Genomic DNA, 21732 nt, shown 5'->3' on the forward strand with positions numbered 1-21732 from the left:
AGTGGCGAAGGAGAGATGGAAAAATAATATCACTGTTACAAAGCTCAATATCGTATTGGAGTATAATGATGGCATGAGTGGAGTAGATCACCAAGATAGTTACTTATCTTCTTTCTCATTTATAAGAAAATACATAAAAAATATTTGTTTACCTAATGAATATCGCACTTTTTAATGCTTACGTTTTATTTTCGAAGACATCGAATATACCAAAAAGTAAAAAATACACGTTCTCAAAATCTCGATTATATGTGGCAGAACAGATTTCAGAAAGTGTATGTATGCCTGAATACACAAAGCGTGGAAGGCTGTCTACTAGTGAAATACCACTTCGATTACAATGAAAACAATGGGGCCATTTTCCAAGGAATATTCCACCCACAGAAGCTAAAAAAAAAATCCTCAAAGACGGTGTAAAGTGTATGCCAAACATAAAAAACGCAGCGAGACTACTTGGGAGTGCAAGGAATGCCTTGTGGCATTACATATTCCAAAATGTTTTGAAATTTACCATACAGAAGTAGATTATTAATTGATAAAATGTTATCGTTGTTGTGAATATTCATTCGTATCCGTGTAAAATTCTTTATGTAAGATTCTACCAACGCGCTAAGGCACTGTTTAAAAGTTTGCGTTCACAGACCCAGTGAGACGTCAATGTAACACCTTACCGCGTGTTAAAAGTTAAATCGTAGCGCAAGTGGTTAAGCGAAAAAACTTGATGAACCGAATTTTTATATATGCTTCAAATCTCGCTTTAACTAAGATTCCTTAACACATTTCTTCGATTGGTTTAGGCAACCTGGTGGTAGAAATATTATACAAAATCGACTTGTACGGTATTTATACGATACAAGTCGTTAGCAATTCATCCATACATCTCGAAATCAGATAGACAAATCTGAGGAAGATTTTAGCTAAAATTTATTCAGTATAAAAAATTATTTTCACATTGACCTCGTACGATGAAAATAATTTTTCATTTTTCGACAATAATAGATCAGTCGTAGTACTGGTATGTATAATGTATTCTTTGATAATTATGCAAATGTATTATGAATATTAAGTGAAAATTCAAAATTATTTACCTTCCACAGTAGTCAACCTGTCTAAATGTCCAAAGTAGCACCTTAAAAACTATTCGATAGACACATATGTGACAGTACTCCTAAAATGTATTATTTCCACTAATTCTAATGCAAGGTTTGTCAGAACGTGCTGTTATAAAAATAATTTCTAGTTGTATTATAAATATATTTTAAGAGTGCAGCCTCTTTGAGCAAATGAAATTTATGTTGTGAAACATAAATTTAACAATTAAAATTCAAAGATATTCTGAAACGTTATGAACAATGAACTCGTTTATAATTTCACGCATAATTATTTAGAATTACCTAATCGTGTAATTTCAAACTATACGAGAGGGGGGTTTATTCACGAATGTAAGTTATCGTTGAAAATTAGCCAAACCTACATAAAGATCTTTTTGTATGATATTACGTATCCTTTCATAATTGAGTAAAATGATGAGAAGTGATTCTAAAAATTTATCATATTTTGTGCTCCAAATTTCCTTTGTAATAAGAATCAATAAGAGAGCATAGTTTACACATATCGTTCCTCACTTTCCACGTTAATAAGTACATTGCGAATGATACAATTTGGGATACATTATACGAAGTTTCATATTAGTGTCCTGGCAGTAAAATTTAACACAGAAAGTGAACAAAGAAACAGTACATGCAAAATAAATCATTCCATTTCTATGGTAAAACAAACAGTTCTGCACTTGGATCGTGGCACTGTCTAAAAAATATAATTAAAGTCGAAATAATTTTATTTCGCAACACCGTCGCGACGCGTCGTGACTTTGTCATATGAAATCAATGCTTTGCGATTAAGTATCTGTTAAATTAAGAATACCGTAGATTTGATGCACGATTTTCTTAGACAACAAGCATACAAGGCTTGAGAAATTTAACTGAAATGATTTAAAATGTCTGTATCTATCCCTAGGACTTATACGATTTATGAATAGTTCGATTTGTTTCCGTTTTCGTTGGAAACCACGGTCTATCCTAAAAGTTTTACAATATTGTTCGTCCAACCTCACCTTGAAGTGACACACGTAATTCAAAATTGGTTTTCTATTACATCGACCGTTCGCTATTGGTCGAGTGTTTGAATTGTACGCAAATTCATTACTTTCAAGTTTCAGGAATCGGGTAAGTACATTCTTAAGTGTTTAAGGCGAATTCAGAGCGAGCGCTGCGCTTCTTCCTGCGATCGCGTAATTTGTTTGACTGCAAGTTTGACGAGAAGATCCGCGTAATTGTCTCCGCTAATCCTTGTTTGCGCGTCTGAAAAAGTATTTCTAAATATATTCCCGTATTTCTATACGGAGCAACGTAATTATTTTTAAAAGGTACACGCAACTTCGCTAACTTAACACGTTGACTGGCGCAGAAATTTTTGTATTCAATCCTCTGTAGCTACATTCCCAGACAAAATGATAGCACAAGCGTGCTATCTTTAACACTAGATTTACCAACCAGTCAAAATGACTGGTTGCAACTGCTTTTACGAAGAAATTTACTTTAAATTTCATAGCATACTTTCAAAAGACGTTATGATTTTTTCTATTTTACACATACAAGCAATTTCATAAGTTCCTCCTTTTCGATCATCGATTTTCCTGGAAAACATACGAAGAACACCTTAATACACTGAAATCTGTCGGTAGTTCTAGTGTTAAGGTCGGGTGAGCATGCCAGCCATTGAAGAGTGGAAATATTCTCCTTTAAAAAATATTCTTTAACAATTTTGGTAGTGTGTACCGCAGCATTATTTTGTTAGAATATGTATGATGTAACAGCAATGCGTTTTGTACATGTACAAATTTGATTTTTTATTATTTGAGGATAACAGAGGTTATTCGTTGTGTCCTGAACAAATTTAATGTCAGTTTTTCCTTTATATCCAACACCAGCCCAGACCATTACTTCACCTCTATGCATTTTTTCGAATTTTTGTTAGTGGTTATTTACGGATATCGTGATAACAATATGTACACATTACTTGTTCCCAAGTCTTTTTCCAAAATACATGTTCTTTTGCAAATACCAAATGTGCCTCCTCATAAGGAAGGTATATAAGACATATCTTATATTTAATGTTGGTTGTCTCATTATTCTATATCGGTTTATAATGTTGCTAGTCTGGAGTACACGATGAACATTCTGTATATTTGTTTCTACTCCAGCTATCTTAACAATCTCCCTCGCAGTAGCACAAAAATTGGAAGCAGCATGTATTATATTGCTCTTGTATCACGTTCAGGTAAAACCGCTGGTCTTCCTATACTTTTTTTCTTTCCGTATGCACTTATATCTTTCAGCATATTATACTATATATAACTTTTCTACTGCGACTAACTTCTTTGCAATTTGAGTAATAGACAGCTGTTATTTTCTCAGAACTAAAATTGTGCAAATTTCGTTTTCACTAAGCTCTTTGCCACGATCCATTATGAGAATAGTAATGTGACAAAAACCAATTGAACATAATAACTCCGGGCAAGTTCATGAGACGCTAAAGAAAATATAAATATTGTTCTAATGTACTACTTATGTTGTATCACTTTGCGTCGGATTATGTGTTTCTCTCCTAACTAATCTATGTTATGTTTACATATTCGTAGAAGGTACGTTATAGATATAATTCAGACTTTCCACACTAGCATAATCTTAACATGAGAAATTAAAGATAACACACTTGTGTTATCATTTTGTATGGGACTGTACATCGTAATTTTGTGCACTAACTTTCATAAAATAAGTGTCTTGCAAATTGATGTACGACTTAGAATTTAATATTTTTTTCAAACATTTATAAATATTTTTACCTATATAAGTAAATGATAACAAATATTCTCTCGGCAGTACGTATATCCATGTAAATATACACATATTTATGAATAAAATGCTATAAGAAAATTGAATTTGTTAGGTACAAACATTACTAATATTCTTCGCTTATACAATATAAAAATTCATTTATTATAAAACATTTGTTATTAATTATTTATAATGAAACAGAATATAAAATCATTTTTATATTATTATTGTACCTGAATTTTTTTAATGTTTTTATAAGATACAATTTTTTTAAATTTTTTTCATAAAAATAATTTTTCACGAAAATCTGTCTTAACGAAAATTTTCGGCTGAATTTATTTTATGTTCTGGTATAGACCTTACAATAAATAATAGTCAACGTGTTAATACTATTGCGACACAAAACTGATTACGCGAGTTCGTAATAAATGACAACCCCGATTCGCACCGTGTGGTGAGCGTACAAATTTATTAATAATAACCAACTTTACTGGTTTGTTTGTGGATTGTACGTATCGTCGTTCTTTGAATATATCAGAAGCATTCAAACAGTTGACAGTTGTTAAGTATTCGAAGATCCGTAGATCAATTCCGACTAATTAGTGAATACTTAATTCAATACATACCTTGTTTAACAGCCGACAGATTGATAGCAATTTTTCTTTGACATTGGCCAAAAATTTTTAGTAGTATCACCGTTTCTCAATTTCGGTTTCTTGATTGGACACCTCTGTGACTGGTGGTAGAGGACTGTCTATAGATATTTGTCTGAACATAAAAAAAAGCAACAATTAAATCAACAGATCATGAATCACAATTTCATCATATCCCAAAGCTCTTAGAAATCTAATAGTAAACAATATTTATATTTATTATCTTAATATCTGTGCAGCGTTTATTTTTGTAAATTTAGAATATAGTTATACTGTATATAAATATTAGCCAAAAATTGTCTGTAATAGTTTCATCTGTTAACATATGTTATATAATATCTCCAACTTGAATGTTTCAGTTACTTCATAGTATCGTTCACATTAAAACTATAAAAATAGGTATCGCTGAATTAAGATCGTAATAATATTACAATCATAAATAATATTATATAGGAATGTTTTGTATAATTGTTAAATTTGAATTGTTGTATGACCATTACTATTCTCATCAACTAGGAGAATAATTTGAATCGGAACTGGTAAAGTGTAAAGTACAACATGAGCTGGGTATTACTTCGTGAGAAACTATTGCGGGGCTAAATCGTTTTAACTCGTGCTAAATCGCACGAGAAAAAAGAATAATTTATACAACGTACAATTATTTTGTACGTTGGGGTTGTATGTATCGGGTTTTTTCGAGTAAGGCGTTTATTTATCATCTTTTCTTAAATACTGCTTTACAATGCCGTTCTTGCTTCCGAAAAAATCACACTCGTCTTATTGAAATCTTTTAAACGTTTCTCTGCGCCTTCCTTTTGTCTTCCCCGTTGGTTAAGTCGAAAAACAAAAGGGCATCTTTATCAAATGAACCTAGTTACCGATGCGATGTCGGTAACTACATTCTTACCGCTACAAAACTACCGACTGACGTTTAACACGTTGACTGCCGCACGCGTTTCCAATAAAATCTTCAAACGTAAAAGTGTTGACGGTTTGCAAAATTGCAACGGGGAAAACTGTAAATATTAGAAGAATTCGAGAATTATTAGCTGCACAACTATTAGAATTGTCTGAAAATACAATAAAACTCTGTCTTCGACGGAGTCAGCATAATATCACCGTTCGGAAAAATAATTCCGGAAGAAGCATTAAACGCGCATGCAAACTATATTGTGCAAATAAAAGACGTCGAACGGACCGATCAAATGCTCGAGACAATTTAAAGAAAACTGGAATTTTCTTTTGAGAAGTTTTAAAGAAAACTTTGGAATTTACTGTCCAAATTGTCCCGACCAATCTCAACCTTGTATAGAATGCTTTCAAGTTTTAAATAATTAAATTCTAAATAATTTTCTTAATAAACCATTTTCATATTACTTTTTTAACAATTCAATAATTTTATTACATCCTGCGGAATACCTTTTCAAATACCTATGACGATCCTTTGTGTTGTTTTTCTCTCTTCATATCACTTGAGAAGAGATCTTTGAGTGATTGATCCCCGTACGAGCTCCCAAATAACTATTGTACTCGTGCGTGGTTTATGGATATATATATGTATATTATAAATTACAGTGATAATAGTGTTAGATGTAGTGTCGGTGGTTAGTTCGCTTGGTACGTCTTTCAATTTTCTCGTCCTATCGTTTTTTCTGTCATACTGTCCGCGACACACTCTTCGGGCATACTCCCGTCGTCATACTTTGTCATACTGTCTCATACTGTCCCTTAACGTTCTTCTCGCGCTCTATATAGTCATTCCCATTCATTCTCTTTCATTCCAATCCTCAGTCCCTCTCACTTCAGACATTCGGTCACGTTCGGCCATCCTAATCTTTCGTCTTTCCCAAACACTCTTCACTTTCTCCGAACCACATGTATTCCTTTCATCCCCATGTATTCTCACGCTCGGTCGTCGCGCAAGCCCCCCTGTAAATGATACTCGTGCCTTCCAGGAAAGCTAGCGAACCGATCGGCGCCAAATGTTTAGGTTAACTCAAGTCCGACCGCGCGCGTTATCTTGTTTAGGCCTACGCTCGAAGCAGGCCTAAGCGAACGCGGAAATCCGATACTGCACTTGTAAGTAGCCAAATAAGCGTCACAGGAAATAACGGTCACACGAATATGGGTGACACGGCAGTCAACCGTGTTAAAGACCACAGACTTAAAACATGCAATGTTTACATTTTTAGTTTTATTCTTATAAAAATACTTGATGAGGTATTAATAAGATTTCTCTGGTGAAAAAAAGACCATACACGATATGATTTGGATAATTCTCAGTTATAAGTGGCCCGCTATTAAGATGGGTTGATCGTATATATAATACAATTTGCACTCGAAACTTCGCTCGTTTACCTTAAATGTGGCGCACCCATAAATGACTCAAAAGTTTACAATTTTACCCGATCCCAGATTTTAAACGGACATACAGATAAAAAATCTATATGCATTTCATTCATTCATTTTCTGGTATTTGTTGTTCTTTTCTTCGGCTATCAGCAACATACTATCGGCAAAATACAAGTTGTACATGTTGTAAGACTGTCCCTGATCCCGAGCGACAATCATACCACGAAACGTTTCTGTAGTTCCTACTTGACTATATTAAACCATGTTTAATGCGCAATATTATTTTTATATTAATTATCATATAGGTCTAACGTATCATTAATAATAATAAAAAAAATTGAATTCGTATACAGTTGACACATACAACAAAGTACTCAAGCATTCATAATATCATAATTTTAAAAGGTTTCTTGGGATCTCGATATGCTAAACTCTTTTCATATATAAATGATCTCGTCTCCCATGGAGATATCCCTCTCGAGCTCGATCGCCGAATGTAACCCGTGCAATGTAATCTGATCTACGATCGAAAATCTGTGTGAGGAGATAAAACATAATACCAATTCAATGACAAAACTTTTTTCATTTTTATTTTCTTTTGTAATGTAACTTTTTTAACATATTCCTTATATTTTTCTGATTAAAAAGAAACCAAACACTATATAATTCGAATAACATTTAGTTATATAATAAGTAATAAAGAAAACTATTCTTCATTATTGAAACTAATCAATTGCAAAAATATGTTGTTGATTATGATTATATAAGAATAATATTGAATACATATTTTCATAAATTGTTTCACATTTACATGTTAAAAATAAGATATAATCAATATTGCTTAAAGAAAAGTTTATATCTATTGTTACTTGAACAGAAAAAAAGAAAGCAATTTTGCCTTCTAAGCAACAGTAGAGATTAGAAATCGTTTCGGTTCTATTGTGTATAGAAACGTAAATAGACCTAAAGCAGGTATCCGAGAACGAAGTCGGTGTTGTTACGTGACGATGAATATGTATGTACTAAACGATAGTAAAACTTTCTTACTAATAATAAATTATTTCAGTAAAATTTTCACTTTCATGTTTGTGACATTATTATGGTCAAAATAAGGCTAAATGCAATAATATTATTAAGATTATATTTAATTATTTAATAGCTATTTTTCATAATTTAACATGTAAATATAGTTTCAATTACATCGCGTTTGTTCTTATTTTATTCAGAAAAAAAACCATAAATATGATATTAAAATTTTCATTAAAAAGTAATTAATAATAAAAAAAGTTTTATAATTGAATTAGTATGAGTCTCAACGATACGCCTGCCTTTGATCTCTGCTGGCTACCGCGAACGCTCGTCCTATCTCTTTCTTTTCGCTGACTGTCCTTTTCTAAATTCGATGCTGCCAGTGAAGAAAAAAAAATACCGTCTTGTCTTCTCGATATCTAATATTTGAACCCCAAGACTTTTACTTATGGAAAGACTTTACTGTATACATATCAAGAAGAAACCGAAGCTTCGGAGAATTATTGACTCGATCGTAAATCTGTCACATTCTAAAATTTGGTATTCGAATTTCAAATTTTACAAGATGTAACCAACCAGTTAATGCCACCGCGTCAATTGAATTGTCGCTCTTGTCAAAACCATTTTGATAGTCACTGATGTCACCACATTAATCAGTGCCGCCGCTGATGCGTTAGCATACAACTTCTGTGAAAATTTTACTATTGCAAAACAACTGCACGAAACGTGTTAAAGACAAAGTGAGTACAGCTCTGTAAGTGCAGTACTATCCTAAGAGATTGATGCTTTAAAATTATTTACCTGCCATTCATATGCCAATCATAAGAATCAGGAGCGGAATTACTTCTTCCTGTTCGTTGAAATCGTTCTGTCTTAGCGTTCCTAATCGCTTTTCTCGATGCCAAGGTCTCCTCGGCTCTTCCCGGTGAAGATAACTCTATGCTATCAACCACAGCATCAGCACACACCATCTTTCCACTTTTCTTTGGTAAAAACGGATTCTGAAAATGAAAAAAGAATTTAATATACAACAATACATTATAGAACATTGTCAAAATGTATTATTATTATTTAGCAATTCAAGCCTAGTACATAAAGTAAAAACTGAGTTAGAATAGAATCTTCTTTCTCTCACTTTAAAAGAATTTCCGTTAGAAAGGCGATTAACTAGATAAGTATTAAAATTTTGTTTAATGTAAATTTTAAGGAAACTATGGTGCTCCACTGTCTAACAAAATAAATATTTAAAGTATGCAAGTGTGGCTTTTAGCCCGCCAGATTAAAAAATATAATTTAACAAAATAGCGATATTTTTCAGAAGGATTTTGATATCGTTCCAATTTTTGTGAACCTAAAGAGGTATAAAATACCCTACAAATATGAAATAAATAGATGCATACAAAAAAAATCCAACTTCGTTAGCATTACTAATGGGAATACCCCCTCAATGGAGATAAATGAAAGCAAAAACGTTAAGTAAATCTCGATGGATAGAAATAGAGCGAGAAGGTTCGGAAAGATCGATGAAGTTCTCAGCCCGTGTGCTTTAATGCTTCATAATATTGTACTACGCAGAATTATTGCTGTGTTTATAGAACCGTCAACTTTGCTAGCTCGAGCGACATCGACTGCCTACGCACCAAATATTAAAATCGGTGATGTGCCGTACCGGCAAGAGATAGCTTTTCCACGCCACGGGGGCGTCTGTGACGTGTCATAAACACAGAAGAGAGGCTTGACCTCTAACTGCTCGTTGAGACGAGAGATCAAATGTCGACCACAATTGAAATTCAATGGTCGCAAACCACTATGATCGCAGAAATGCGGCGCGACAAAATGAAGCCTAATATTTAACAGACAGAAGATTTATATGGGAAAAGAATTCAATGAATTCATGAAAGGTACTATTTAATAAAATGATCGTGTTCAAATAAAATGTAATTTTTTCTGCATTCTATTGCTAGTTGCTTGTTTGTGCTATTTAAAAAACAGTGGTTTAAAATTGTCCCGACTCCTTTACGTACAAAATTAACCATTTAAATTAAATACATTTCTTAAAAGTATATATTCTTTTAAAGTGTGTACAATCTAATTCTACTCTAAGGAATCCGCCAAAAGTTTTTATTTAACGAGAGAATCGAGCGAGTACTCGAAAGGATACTCGAAATATCTTTTGTTAGTAAATATCAACAGTAACGTCCACTGAAAAAAATTTCGAGAATATTTAAACACAGCGGATTTATTAAAATTTACAACTGACGAAGTTTTGTCGTTAGGAAAAATTTTCAGAATTTTCAATAGACAACTCAAGACTAATCCGTGATTTATCTAATACCGATAATTACTCTGCACAATTCATGGCAGAAGATTAAATAAAGACAGGCATGATCAGTTTGAACCGAAAAGAGGAATCTAAAGTTTGCTAAAGGATTGAGAGCAACTACAATTTACATTTACAACAAATTTATAGTATACGAAAAATTGTAATTAATAAATGAAAAAATAAAATGAATAAATTTTACATATTTAAGACATATATCCCGATCGTTTTGTTGTTTATTACTAATATACTAACATAGGATAACATTTGACTGATTTTATAATTTGCACAAGTTTTTTTTTTCAATTTTGTTTTCAAAGATACAATTTTCATTTTAAAGTATAAATGCTGCAAAATATGTAAGTGTTTGCAATTCTTGCAGTTGCAACATCTGCAATTAAAATAGGTTGAAAAATGTTATTGTATATAATATGTATTGTAATATGAATTACGACAAATTGTATATTTCAAAAAAAGAAATTGTTTCTTACTTATGGACACACCAATTAAATAATTAAAGTTCAAATTGGGCAATAAGTAACTAAATCTGTAAAACTATTAGATCTGCCTACAGAAAGCATTCATGAACTATAGATTATCTTTAATGTACTTCCAAGCATGTTCTTGTTATATTTTGGTGCTTAACACAAATTCTTCTCATACTTTCATAATTAATATAATACAAAATAATAGCATAAAAATAGTCAAAATTAACATAAATATTAAGTACCTGAAAACTGTGTTGTTTCAACATAGTTTTGATGAGGATTAAGGTGTCCAGTTTTGGTATCCTAGTAACAACCCTCTCCACTTCTTCATCAGTAACAGTGACTGGAAGTCGACAATTGTCAACTTCGCTAGGTAATGGGTCTGTACCACGATTCGTTAACCAGGAATGCACCTTTATTTCTTGTAATGAGATCCTGTCAACTGGATTTTTTGCCACCATTTTTGAGATCAATTCACAGAGATCATTCGTTAGGGTAGGTTTCTCTGGAAATTTGATGGGCTCTGTACGAACTGCTGCTTGAACACCAATTATACTTCCAGCACCATCCCACGGTACTTTTCCAGTTACCAAGGAATACAGTGTCACTCCCATTGACCATACATCGCATAACTAAAACACGAAATTAATGTATTCATATATATGAATATTATTGATGATTAATTTATAAAATTATCTATTTGACGTTGTATTTTTTGTCAATTTTATAAAAATTTAAAATTTAAAATTCTATATTATTTACAACAATAGACAATGTGTTCTTATACACAATTCAAATACATAATTTTAAATAGTGCTTAAATTGTAAACAAAATCTCCTAAGGTCTTTGTACAAACACATGAATCCAGAACAATGTTTGAACAAAGAATGACAAAAGAAAATTTAATGACACGTATTTATCCTTAGGTACAAATAGCAGAACAAAGCGATTGTTCTGACTGTTATAACGTTCGAAATTGAATTGACGCTTAATGGCGTCGTTTGGATCACCGCTCAATGCTAGTTTTTGGCTTTCCTTTATTACCTTAAAAATATTTATACTTAAAAGCATCATACCTACCTTTTCTGCTCTGTTTTTTTTATGGTTGATTTTCTATAAATCTGCTACAATTTTCGAGACTTTTATTTGTGCCTTTTCGTAAAACACTACTATTTTATTTTATGGTGAGATAGTTTCCAAAAATGATCACTACTATTTAACTGTTCCTTGTTCTTTTTATACCGGCGTGCTTCTTCCTTTCTTATCGATTTCAAATAATCCATTGTAATTTTCGTAATTCTTATTCTCAAGTTTTCGTAACTATACACTACTACTTTGCGATAAGCTGCTTGAACAAATATTCTTCTATTTTTATATCAATATTCACGTGCACTACGTTCCGAGGAAAAGCGTAGCGATAAAATGAAACATGAAACCATAGATGTCAGAAAAAGCAGCGCAACGTATACGAAGCCATATTGAAAATCCCCACCACCACATACTTTAACGTGGCTCGGCGTTTGAACAGTCTGGAAAGTCGAGAAAGGTTAATATACGTTTACTTTTTCTTTTACTCTCAAAATAACTGAAGTTCAATTAACAGTCAATAGACTTAATCAACACGGCCGTTTACATTTGAAATTTGTACACAGAATATTGCTCATAATTCGTAAAACGACAGAATTTATTGCAATAAAGAAAAGTATACAAAATTTCTTTTAGACAAATACGCGTTTGAAGACCTTGATTACGTTCTGACTACAAAATAAGGAATTTTGTTTGCATGTTTGAAACACGATTGCATCTAAACGTTTAAATACATTCCAATGAAACTTTATATGTAAGTTTTATATTCTCATTTCAAAATCTGATTTTGATAAGATTTTAAGCATAATCAGTCCATGGATAATTATGATTATCCCCTGTAGTTGCTTTGGTTACTTTAATATATGCGTGTTATTCGTTAATTTTTTTGAACATATTGTAAATAAATCTCAAAGAAAATTAAACATTTCTATCTAAAGTGACATGTTCATGAGCACGCGATTTATGCATTAATATGTGTGACGGTGAGTAAGATTTCATATGGCTCCAGGCAGGTTACAATGCTTTTTCTGGCATCTATTTACGTATGCAACCAAACCTATTTACATTCGTTCAACGTACATTAAACTGTGCAAAGATGCGCGCATTCAAACTTCCGATTGGTACAATGTGGATTGCCGATTCAATACTACCAATCAGGAGGCAGAAGGGGCCTAGCACTTTCCCGTGTATTTGTAACAGCATAGCTGAAACGTTTGTACCGCGTGTAACGACAGAATCTAAAATTACGTTAAGTAGCGCCTCCTATAAAATAATTCGAAACTATGTTGATAAAACGTTCAACTGCTTTATCGACGGGGATACGAGTACGCAACCATAAGTTTGACAAGTATAAACTTCTTTGCACATATTGAACTCACAAATAATCTTACCATTACTGTCACGGAATCCAATAAAAGTTTACTTCAAATTAACTGTTTGTATACAAAATAATTATTTGAAATACTATTTTCAAGATGTCATTAATTAATAACGGATAATTATTTTAAAAATATGTTCCCACATTAAGAGTTTCTAAAAACAAATAAAAGTTTTCGAAAATAAAAATTTAAGTTCAGATAGAATAACAAATAAAGACAAAAATTGTTGCGCAATAAGACCAAATATTTTGTTCGTTAATATAAAAGAGTATACGATATATTCTTAAACAAAATTAATATCTACAGAAGCTTTATTTATTTCATAAAACTCGTTCTAATAAAAGTTCTGAAATAATTGTTTCCATGGATCTTTTGTTGAACAAATTCTAAAATATCTATTCTACAATAGCAGTTTTTAATGTTCCTATCAGTAAACACGTTGCTATATAAATACCACAAAACAGATATCAACTTCTAACGATTTGGATCTTTGATTCGTAATTTTTTATATATACTCTTAAACAAATTACTATTACTACATATTGAATTTATTCCAATTAACATACTACTTATGTAGCGCATAAGCTATAAAGTATCCTCATTGACGTTCCTATGTTTTCACTTATACCCACAGACCTATAACTGTTACAGGCTCAAGTAAATTGTCAAGACCAACTTGGTGTATTGCGCTTATTAGAGACACGAATCTCTTTTTAATCGTACGAGGAGAAGTAAATAAATCGATTGCGTTGTCGATAAGGACATACGATAAATCATGCCTATAATCTTGGAAATACATCCGAATGAGGATGAATTATATTAGTAGACGTTAAATTATACGCTTCTTGAACCGTCCATCGAGCAGAGGCGTAATAACGAGTCGCGGGTGTTCATTCTGTTGTACGCTTAGCTAGTCGAGATACGTATCGCTCTTTCGTATTACCACTGTTCTGATTCCACGAGCAGATTACATTGCAATCGGTTAAAGCATGTCAGTTATGTTGAAAATAAACTCCGTTGTTGGTCAATATCAGAATGCTTACGATCTAATTTCATTAAAAAGACAATGATCGTTGAGTTAGTTTCATTTTTGCGAAAAAGAGAAAATTGATTTTGATCCAAGTGTATTTATACCATTGGTAGGGCAAAGATGATACTTCGTTAAAAATGTAGTTTGAAAATATAAAATAAAATTTGGTTACTTTTTGTTCGGTAATTTTCATTTCAATCTTCAGTTCTTAAGTTAAATTAAATCGAAAACTGTTTCGTATTAACACGCGCCATATTGGTTCACGCGCCATATTGGTTCTCTTGAAAGAAACGTCGTACGAAAATATTGATTCCACAATTTCTTGTTTTTCGGACAGAGAATTAATAGTAGTTCGTTTTAACCGTGTATTATGATTCACCCCAGGTTTCTTCCTCTTGGTTTTCCTTCGTGTAAGAAAATTTTGTCGATCAATTATGAATCGGTCGAGAGGCGAACTTTCTTCGCGTTTGATACATTTTAACGAATCGAAAGACCGGCCAAGTTTTAACCTAATTCCTCGGGCGGCAACTTTCCGTACCTCCAAGTTCACCTGCATATTTCACGATACCGTGAAAAAATCGATGTTACCTCCCGAAGTGTGCAACTCCTGTACCGTTTGTACGTGCGCGAGGACATTAAACGTGCCCTCAAACTTTGTAATAGAAAGTCGGTTTGTCGCACTATTTCACCGCTGCATTGACCGTGGAATTATCGGAGCAGCATTTTAAATAAATAAACTTCTTTCATTACCGGGATTCTTTGGTACAAAATACGTATTTTCGTACGATACAATTGCAAAATCTTAAATACTTTCTTTGCTCGATCGCGAGCAAAATTTTCAATAAAAAAGGACGAGTCAAGTGTACTTTCGTTGAAATTCAAATGAAAATATATCGACAGACGAAACAGAAAATGAAACGAATTAACCCAGGAAAGGAATCGCTGGATTTTTATCGATTAATATCGCAAATCATCTTGTTGACATAAAATTGATCGTTTAAGGGCAAGAGTGAACGTCAATGAACGCCACAATTTAACAGTAGGAAATTTACTTCGAAATTGAAAATCGATGAACCATCGTCGCAAGTGGGGTTAACTATGCAATAAGTTGAACGCTATGAACGTTATGAACGTTCATAAAGAGCTTCGAGGTGTCATCGTCAGTTATGATCAAAACTTTATCCAATCGGAGATGTCGGAATATCGAAATTGCAATATTTAAATTTCTGAATTGATTCTATAACAAAACAATTGCAGTCTCTCTCACGGGCTCCACACTAATGAGTTTCGAAATATTGTGACGTATACTTTTCTAATTGTTTATAGACCTACGAGCGTAAAAACAATTACGTTCTTAACGAACGCTTCTTTCGTTTTGTTTAGCTACTGAAGGCAAGAAAATTTTATCTCGTTGACATCGAAATTTCTTTATAGATAAAATCGATGTTTTTTAAATTCTGCATCGATAAAAGTTTTCTCTTTTTTTTTTAATGTACCTGCACCACTTTCACAACGAACGGTTCACATTTGAACGCCGCGTTATAATTCTTCGTCAACGATAAATATGACCGAAATTGAAAATCAATGAAGCGATAGCCTTATACCGTGAAGGTACTCACGGTTCCGGAATAATGGGCACCAGGTGTGGTTGTTTCGGGTGCCGCGAAGGCTGGGGTACCGGCTGGTCCGGATAATAATTCTCCCGATGCCCTCAATTCTGCGCTAACCCCCAAATCAGCGATCTTGATACGGCCGTCACTAGCCACCAACAGATTACTAGGTTTTATGTCGCGATGCACTATCCTCTGATAGTGTACTGAAAGAAAAAAAAACAAATTTCAATAAATACAAAATCTCATAAATCTACGACTTCGAAATGATCATTTAAATCTTTTTCTTTTCCAATGTGAGGGGGGAGGGCGACACTTTAGAGGGAACGTGTATTGAGAATGTATATTTCAATAAATATCAACGTTTGTACACCTACGACTTGAAAATAATCGTTTGAATCAAAGTTTTTCAACGTGAAGGAGTAGCGACACTTAGAGGGGACGTCCAACATTTCGTTTTTAACGAAGAAATACATGGACACTTTAAACATTCTGTACGTTACAGTTCCACAACTGTACGAATATACATTTTTCTTGTATCACTCTGATCCCTTCAGGGGATCAGAATTGCTTTAAATAAAATAAACTAGAATTCTAACCGACATTGACCCACACCATTTAACACTCTCTGATGTTGCTATAACATTATTGGGAAATTTAATTACGAATATTGATTCGTAATTGTAGTTGCTACTTCTATTGTATAGTATTCAAAATAACTTAATTTATATTTAGGAAAATACGATTTCATCGATTACCGTGGCGCCATCTATGATGCAAGATTCATCGAAACCTTGTGACTGTTGGTCAAGAACCAAATTTTTGTTCAATGCTCTATATTTCGTTCTGTCATTATTAGTTTTTTAGATGTTTAAGTAAACAGGTATTTCATCTATAACTTTGAGGTTAATTTTCATCCTTTGAACGCGAATAACACATAAAAAAGGACACGTTTAAAAATCGAAGAATGAAAATTGTTTTTTATTATAAACTTCGTACCAACAGCTAGATCATTAACAACGGTATCATTAAATTACGTCGAGTACTTGGTCGACGATCTTGGTAACTTTACTATGCTCAAAGAGACCATGAATTCTGTTGGTTTGCACGATGTTCCCTGTTAAATAATGCTTTTTGTTTCTTTTTACGAATTCTCTTGGCCAGTTTGAAATACTACTATAATTCCGTTAGACTCCGTAAATCCCATAAGTTTCTCGGAGGCACTTACGGTATTCCACACCCATCACAACGTCTCGAAAATTCTTCCTGGCAGTTTCCTCGTCTAGAGGCCTGTCGGTGGGTATCTGAAGTATCTCGCCTCTCTGAACCAGTTCGAAAACAAGGTAGAGATTGTCTTCATCCGGGTCGTCGAGAACCTCCACCAGCTTCACGACGTTAGGGTGATCCAATTTTTTCAGTAGAGCGATCTCCCTGTAGACCTTCGCTAAAGGGTTCGCAGCTCCCTTTCTGCCCGGGGCCATTCTACCGAAGATTCCTGCTTTCTTCATCAGCTTCTTCTTACTCAGGATCTTCATCGCGTAGTGGGTCTCGTCTTCCTCGTTGTAAACTAATTTTACGATACCGTAAGAACCCTGTGACAAAAGAAACGGTAGAGATCAATAACGTTTCGCGATAGTATGTAACGCGATGATCTCGTTAACCTCTACTTTCGATCAAGAAATTCATTTCTAAATGTGTCGGGTGATATAAATCGACGAAGTTTTTTTCTTAAAACATTCTTCACTTGTATCGAACGATAGTAATAAGATTTAAGTTCTGTCCCAAGAGGACTCTTCTTTAGGTCTTCTCGAGGAATACAAGATAATAATACAGATTATGATAATCTCATGTTTTTAATACGAGTTGTACATTTAGTCTAGTTGTGTATAAAATTGTACGATAAATATAGAAATTAGTAGTAGGTGTGTAATACGTATTAAAAACACGTGGTTGTTGTAACCAATATTCTTATCTTAAATTTCTGAAAAGAACCTAAAGAAAGGTGTCGAACTAGAATTACTTTTTGTATCGTTTTGAAAAGACTGAATAGAATCAATACAATTCTAACACAATATCAAACTTTTATTTTATTTATTTAATGCTGTTTCTTGCACATAGTTTCTAGTATTACAAGAGGTTGTAATTTCCAAGTACTGTTTCCAAAACGTAACTTCAAACGATACTCTGAGCAAGGCAGAGAAAGAATTTTAAACGATTACTCCAATAATAATAACATTCTGTTATGACCATTACTATGTATTAATATTTTGTTTCCTTTGTGACGAATCGTCTATAAGGATATCAAATTTAATTTCGAAATGTTTTCGAAATTGATAAAACGCGCGTTTCGCAAATAATCTCTCGCGAAAAATGAATTTGTACAGCAATCGGTGCGTACTCCAATTCCGAAGTGGATCTCGCTGCCATTTTCGAAATACACCTGCGCAATTTTCGCGTTGATCGACACAAATTTTGAGACGTTCATTCAATAACGACGGAACGATATAGTCGTCAGCGCGATAAATACAAGCGTATCGGTGAAAATTAATTTTGCGTTCTATCGGCCCGTTCAGAGCGATCACGGCGATTTAATTTCAACTTCGAGAGCCGTTTGAAAGGACGCGATCAGCGAGGGATTGAATCGTCTACCTACGTTACGCAACTTAAAAGCGCGGAACGACGTTTCTCGTTCGAAAAAGTCCCCACATTTTTTTCCTCTTTTCCGGTTGAAACCGTTCTCGGAGTTCACCTTGTCGACGCGGAGAACGTTTTCCACGAGTTTCTTTTTCCCCTAACCGTTTCACATGCTTGCTAATTTTTGCGAATTACAGAACAGGGAATTTCACGCGGACAAAATGCCGTATCACGTTCTAGTATGCCAATTAAACTCTTTGAATTTGCAGACGTTTTCACTGTAGCGAATATTTCTTTGGTACACCTCGTACTTTAGGAACAGGTTATTCTCGTTTAAACAGTGAACTTTTCTCGAAAAATACAAAATTATAGAACAAATACCGAGTCGGTAATTTAAAACTTGGGGTAATTTGTAGAACGATAAAATCTTAACGAATAAATACTGTAGGATACATTATTATACTAGAAATAATAAGAGCGAAAGAAAAATGTTAGCCCTGCCTGGAATAAATCAATTTCATTTTAAATCGAGCAATTCCAGTAACACGAATAAATTCACGAACAAAAGATGGTTATTTATAGATGATTCTCAGTTACACAGTGATTGAATATATAAATTAATTCCTGCAAAAAGGAGCAAGAGATTAACGAGAGAATTTAATTCATTTCTGTAAGCAACTGTGTGGTACATAGTTTTAAATACGCTCGCTCTTCAATTAAATATTAACGTAAATCATCGGGCAAACCGAGCTGTAAAGCTGAACTCAACGTTTCCCGTCGATAATGAATTTCGACGAAACAATATCCATGAGAAATTCAATAAAGTTATTTAAAATCGAAAATTTCTAATTAGTTATTTCTATAATTTAAACCTCTAATGAATTTGTCGACAAATTTTCATTATTTTCGTTTAAAATTAAAAAATACAAGATATTTTATATTCTGTATGTATATATGTATCAATAATTGTAAAAAATTATACAAATCTATATTAATATTGAGGTTAAGTTAGGTTAGGTCTTAACGTCCCTTTTACATTTACATACTTCTTCGTCTTTATTGTTTATATGTATTATACATATAGCTACATCCACACATGTGTAAAAAAGACATAGTCTATAATACATTTAAAAATATAAAACGATGAGCGGTCTTAAATTGATCGAAAACGAGACTCCGTCAATCATTTATCTTCGTTCTCGAAGAATGATATCGCGTTACTGGGTGTGACATAACGCGATTGCCGACAATCAACTTTAATTGCCTTGCTCTTAATTAGTTCTTAAGAAATAACAACAGCGACACGAAAAATTGCTGCAATAGATCACAAACTAGTAGTGCCCCAAGAAACAAACAGTACAAACTATCAACTCATGCAAGAAGGTTCATTAAGGACGACACTTTTTTTATTCGAACCATGAATACTACTTAAATTTTGATGAAAGTGATGTATGGATAATCACGAAAAAATTGATTCTTGTAACAAAAAATATATCTTTTAGTGCAACTTGATCGTACCTTATGTTTCCAATAATACTACGTTCAGATATTATTACAGTTTTTCAAATGCTTCGATAACAGTGTTATTTTCGTTCAATACTGTTAAATTAAATTATTTTTTTCGCAAATTCTTGTAATAATTTAGTAGTAGAATATCTTAAATCGATTTAAATTAAAAATACCTATTTACAATATAAATGCACCAATAATTGTCGGTAATAGCAAGTAGAACTTTAATTTCAATTTTCAAAATCAAAAATCACCGGGTTAATACTTTTCTGAAATTTGAGATAAATAATTATATGTTTCGACTGGATTATAAGTTATTTCAAATTTTGGTCACACATATACGTTAATACCATCGCATTTTAACCGATATTTCAATCATTATTTCGAACAACTGCTAATAATTTATTGCTAATGCAAATCCAGGTACCACTTTTCTAATTTCTTCCACCGGTGAAGCAATTTCCATCTCTCCAAACAAACTTTCGCGCGCTATCGAATATAAAGCCCTGGATACATCCCTCTATTATCTCAGAAGCACCTGGTTCGCCTACTAAATCCTCCTCATCCTTATTCTTTGTCAACAATCAGTGTCTCACACATGCATCCAGGGTCGACCTAGTGAAAGCGGCGCTCTGACTCACCTGTCCAATGTTATCCAGGAGCTTGTACTGGTTTAACTGTAGAGCACCTTGTCTATTGTCGATGGAAACCCTCCTGCTCTCTCTGAGGGGTCTCCTCCTGTTTCTGGGCGATCCTTGAGGGCTGCCATAAGGGGAGTAGGGACAGTAGGGATAAATAGGTCTCACATTGACGTTGGAAGCATCCCCCAGGAACCTCTGGCTCGTTCCTACGTCACCAGGTGATGACACGTTCCTGACAAGGGGATCGTCAGTGATTTCAACAAACGTCAGCGTTTGGGTGCCCATGTGGCTGGAGACACTGGTGTTCAGCGTTAAAGTGCTACTTTCTTCGTGAACGGACAAATCATCTTTGGACTCGGCAGGTGATATCACAGTCTGGACAACGTCGTCCTGTTTGGTTATCTGCAAGGAGATTCTCCTGTCCACCAGATGCAGCTCACCGTCGGTCCTATCTTCGGATTGGGTCGACAGCAGCTGGTACACTTTGATCGATCGTGGAAGAACCCTCATTTGAATATCGTCTTCACCGGTTTCTTCCCCCTCTTTCGATTGTGTCGACAATCTGTCGATCGGTTCTTCGACGATCCTGACCTCGTCGTCCGCAGCTCCAAACTCGACATTGATTCTTAGATTCGATAGATCGCTGGCTTGGTCAAGCTTCTCAAGAGCTTCGCTGACATTTTCAACGGGTCGTTGATGAACCACTCGGTTCAATGTGTTCTTTGATATTGGAGATGTCGAAAGGTGTTCCATGGATTCGCTGATGAACGAAGTGTCAATGATACTTGTAGATGGACCCTGAAGTCTCGTTGCAGACAATTCTGCTGTAGAAACAAAAAAGAATTATCTTAATATATACTTTCTATCGCTATGGGGCATTGAATGTAAAACTAAACTCGAGTTAAATTGTCCGTACGGATTACATTATAATCGTATCATCCGATTTATACGCGAGTGCATGGTATTTTAAAAAATCTTAATCCATTCAGCCTCAAATATGAATCAAACTCGTAATGCATACCCTAGACCAAAACTCTTTCCCCGGATCAATTTTCGATTATAGTTTCTACCGTAGTAATAATGTATTAGTTTCATCTTGTGAAC

At 33.8% G+C, this 21732-nt stretch overlaps 1 protein-coding gene across 4 annotated transcripts in view; it reads right to left on the bottom strand.

Annotated features, from left to right (window-relative positions):
* Window positions 1–21732, bottom strand: part of LOC143145302 (uncharacterized) — a 150300-nt gene that overhangs the window by 45720 nt on the left and 82848 nt on the right. Inside the window, exons 5-11 of one of the 4 annotated variants that reach the window (XM_076308564.1) lie at window positions 20629–21449; window positions 17073–17436; window positions 15854–16050; window positions 10981–11370; window positions 8732–8931; window positions 4523–4664; window positions 1348–2360 (exon numbers count right to left, since the gene is read on the bottom strand). In XM_076308564.1, coding sequence (XP_076164679.1) covers window positions 4589–4664; window positions 8732–8931; window positions 10981–11370; window positions 15854–16050; window positions 17073–17436; window positions 20629–21449 — 2048 coding nt within the window. In that variant the 3' untranslated portion in view covers window positions 1348–2360; window positions 4523–4588. Of the gene's footprint in view, window positions 1–1347; window positions 2361–4522; window positions 4665–8436; window positions 8618–8731; window positions 8932–10980; window positions 11371–15853; window positions 16051–17072; window positions 17437–20628; window positions 21453–21732 lie in introns of those variants that run through there. The other 3 variants (XM_076308545.1, XM_076308555.1, XM_076308574.1) reach the window with 3 other exon arrangements.

Source organism: Ptiloglossa arizonensis, chromosome 1 (genome assembly GCF_051014685.1).
Source record: "Ptiloglossa arizonensis isolate GNS036 chromosome 1, iyPtiAriz1_principal, whole genome shotgun sequence".
In the NCBI taxonomy this organism is placed as follows: Eukaryota; Metazoa; Arthropoda; class Insecta; order Hymenoptera; family Colletidae; genus Ptiloglossa; species Ptiloglossa arizonensis.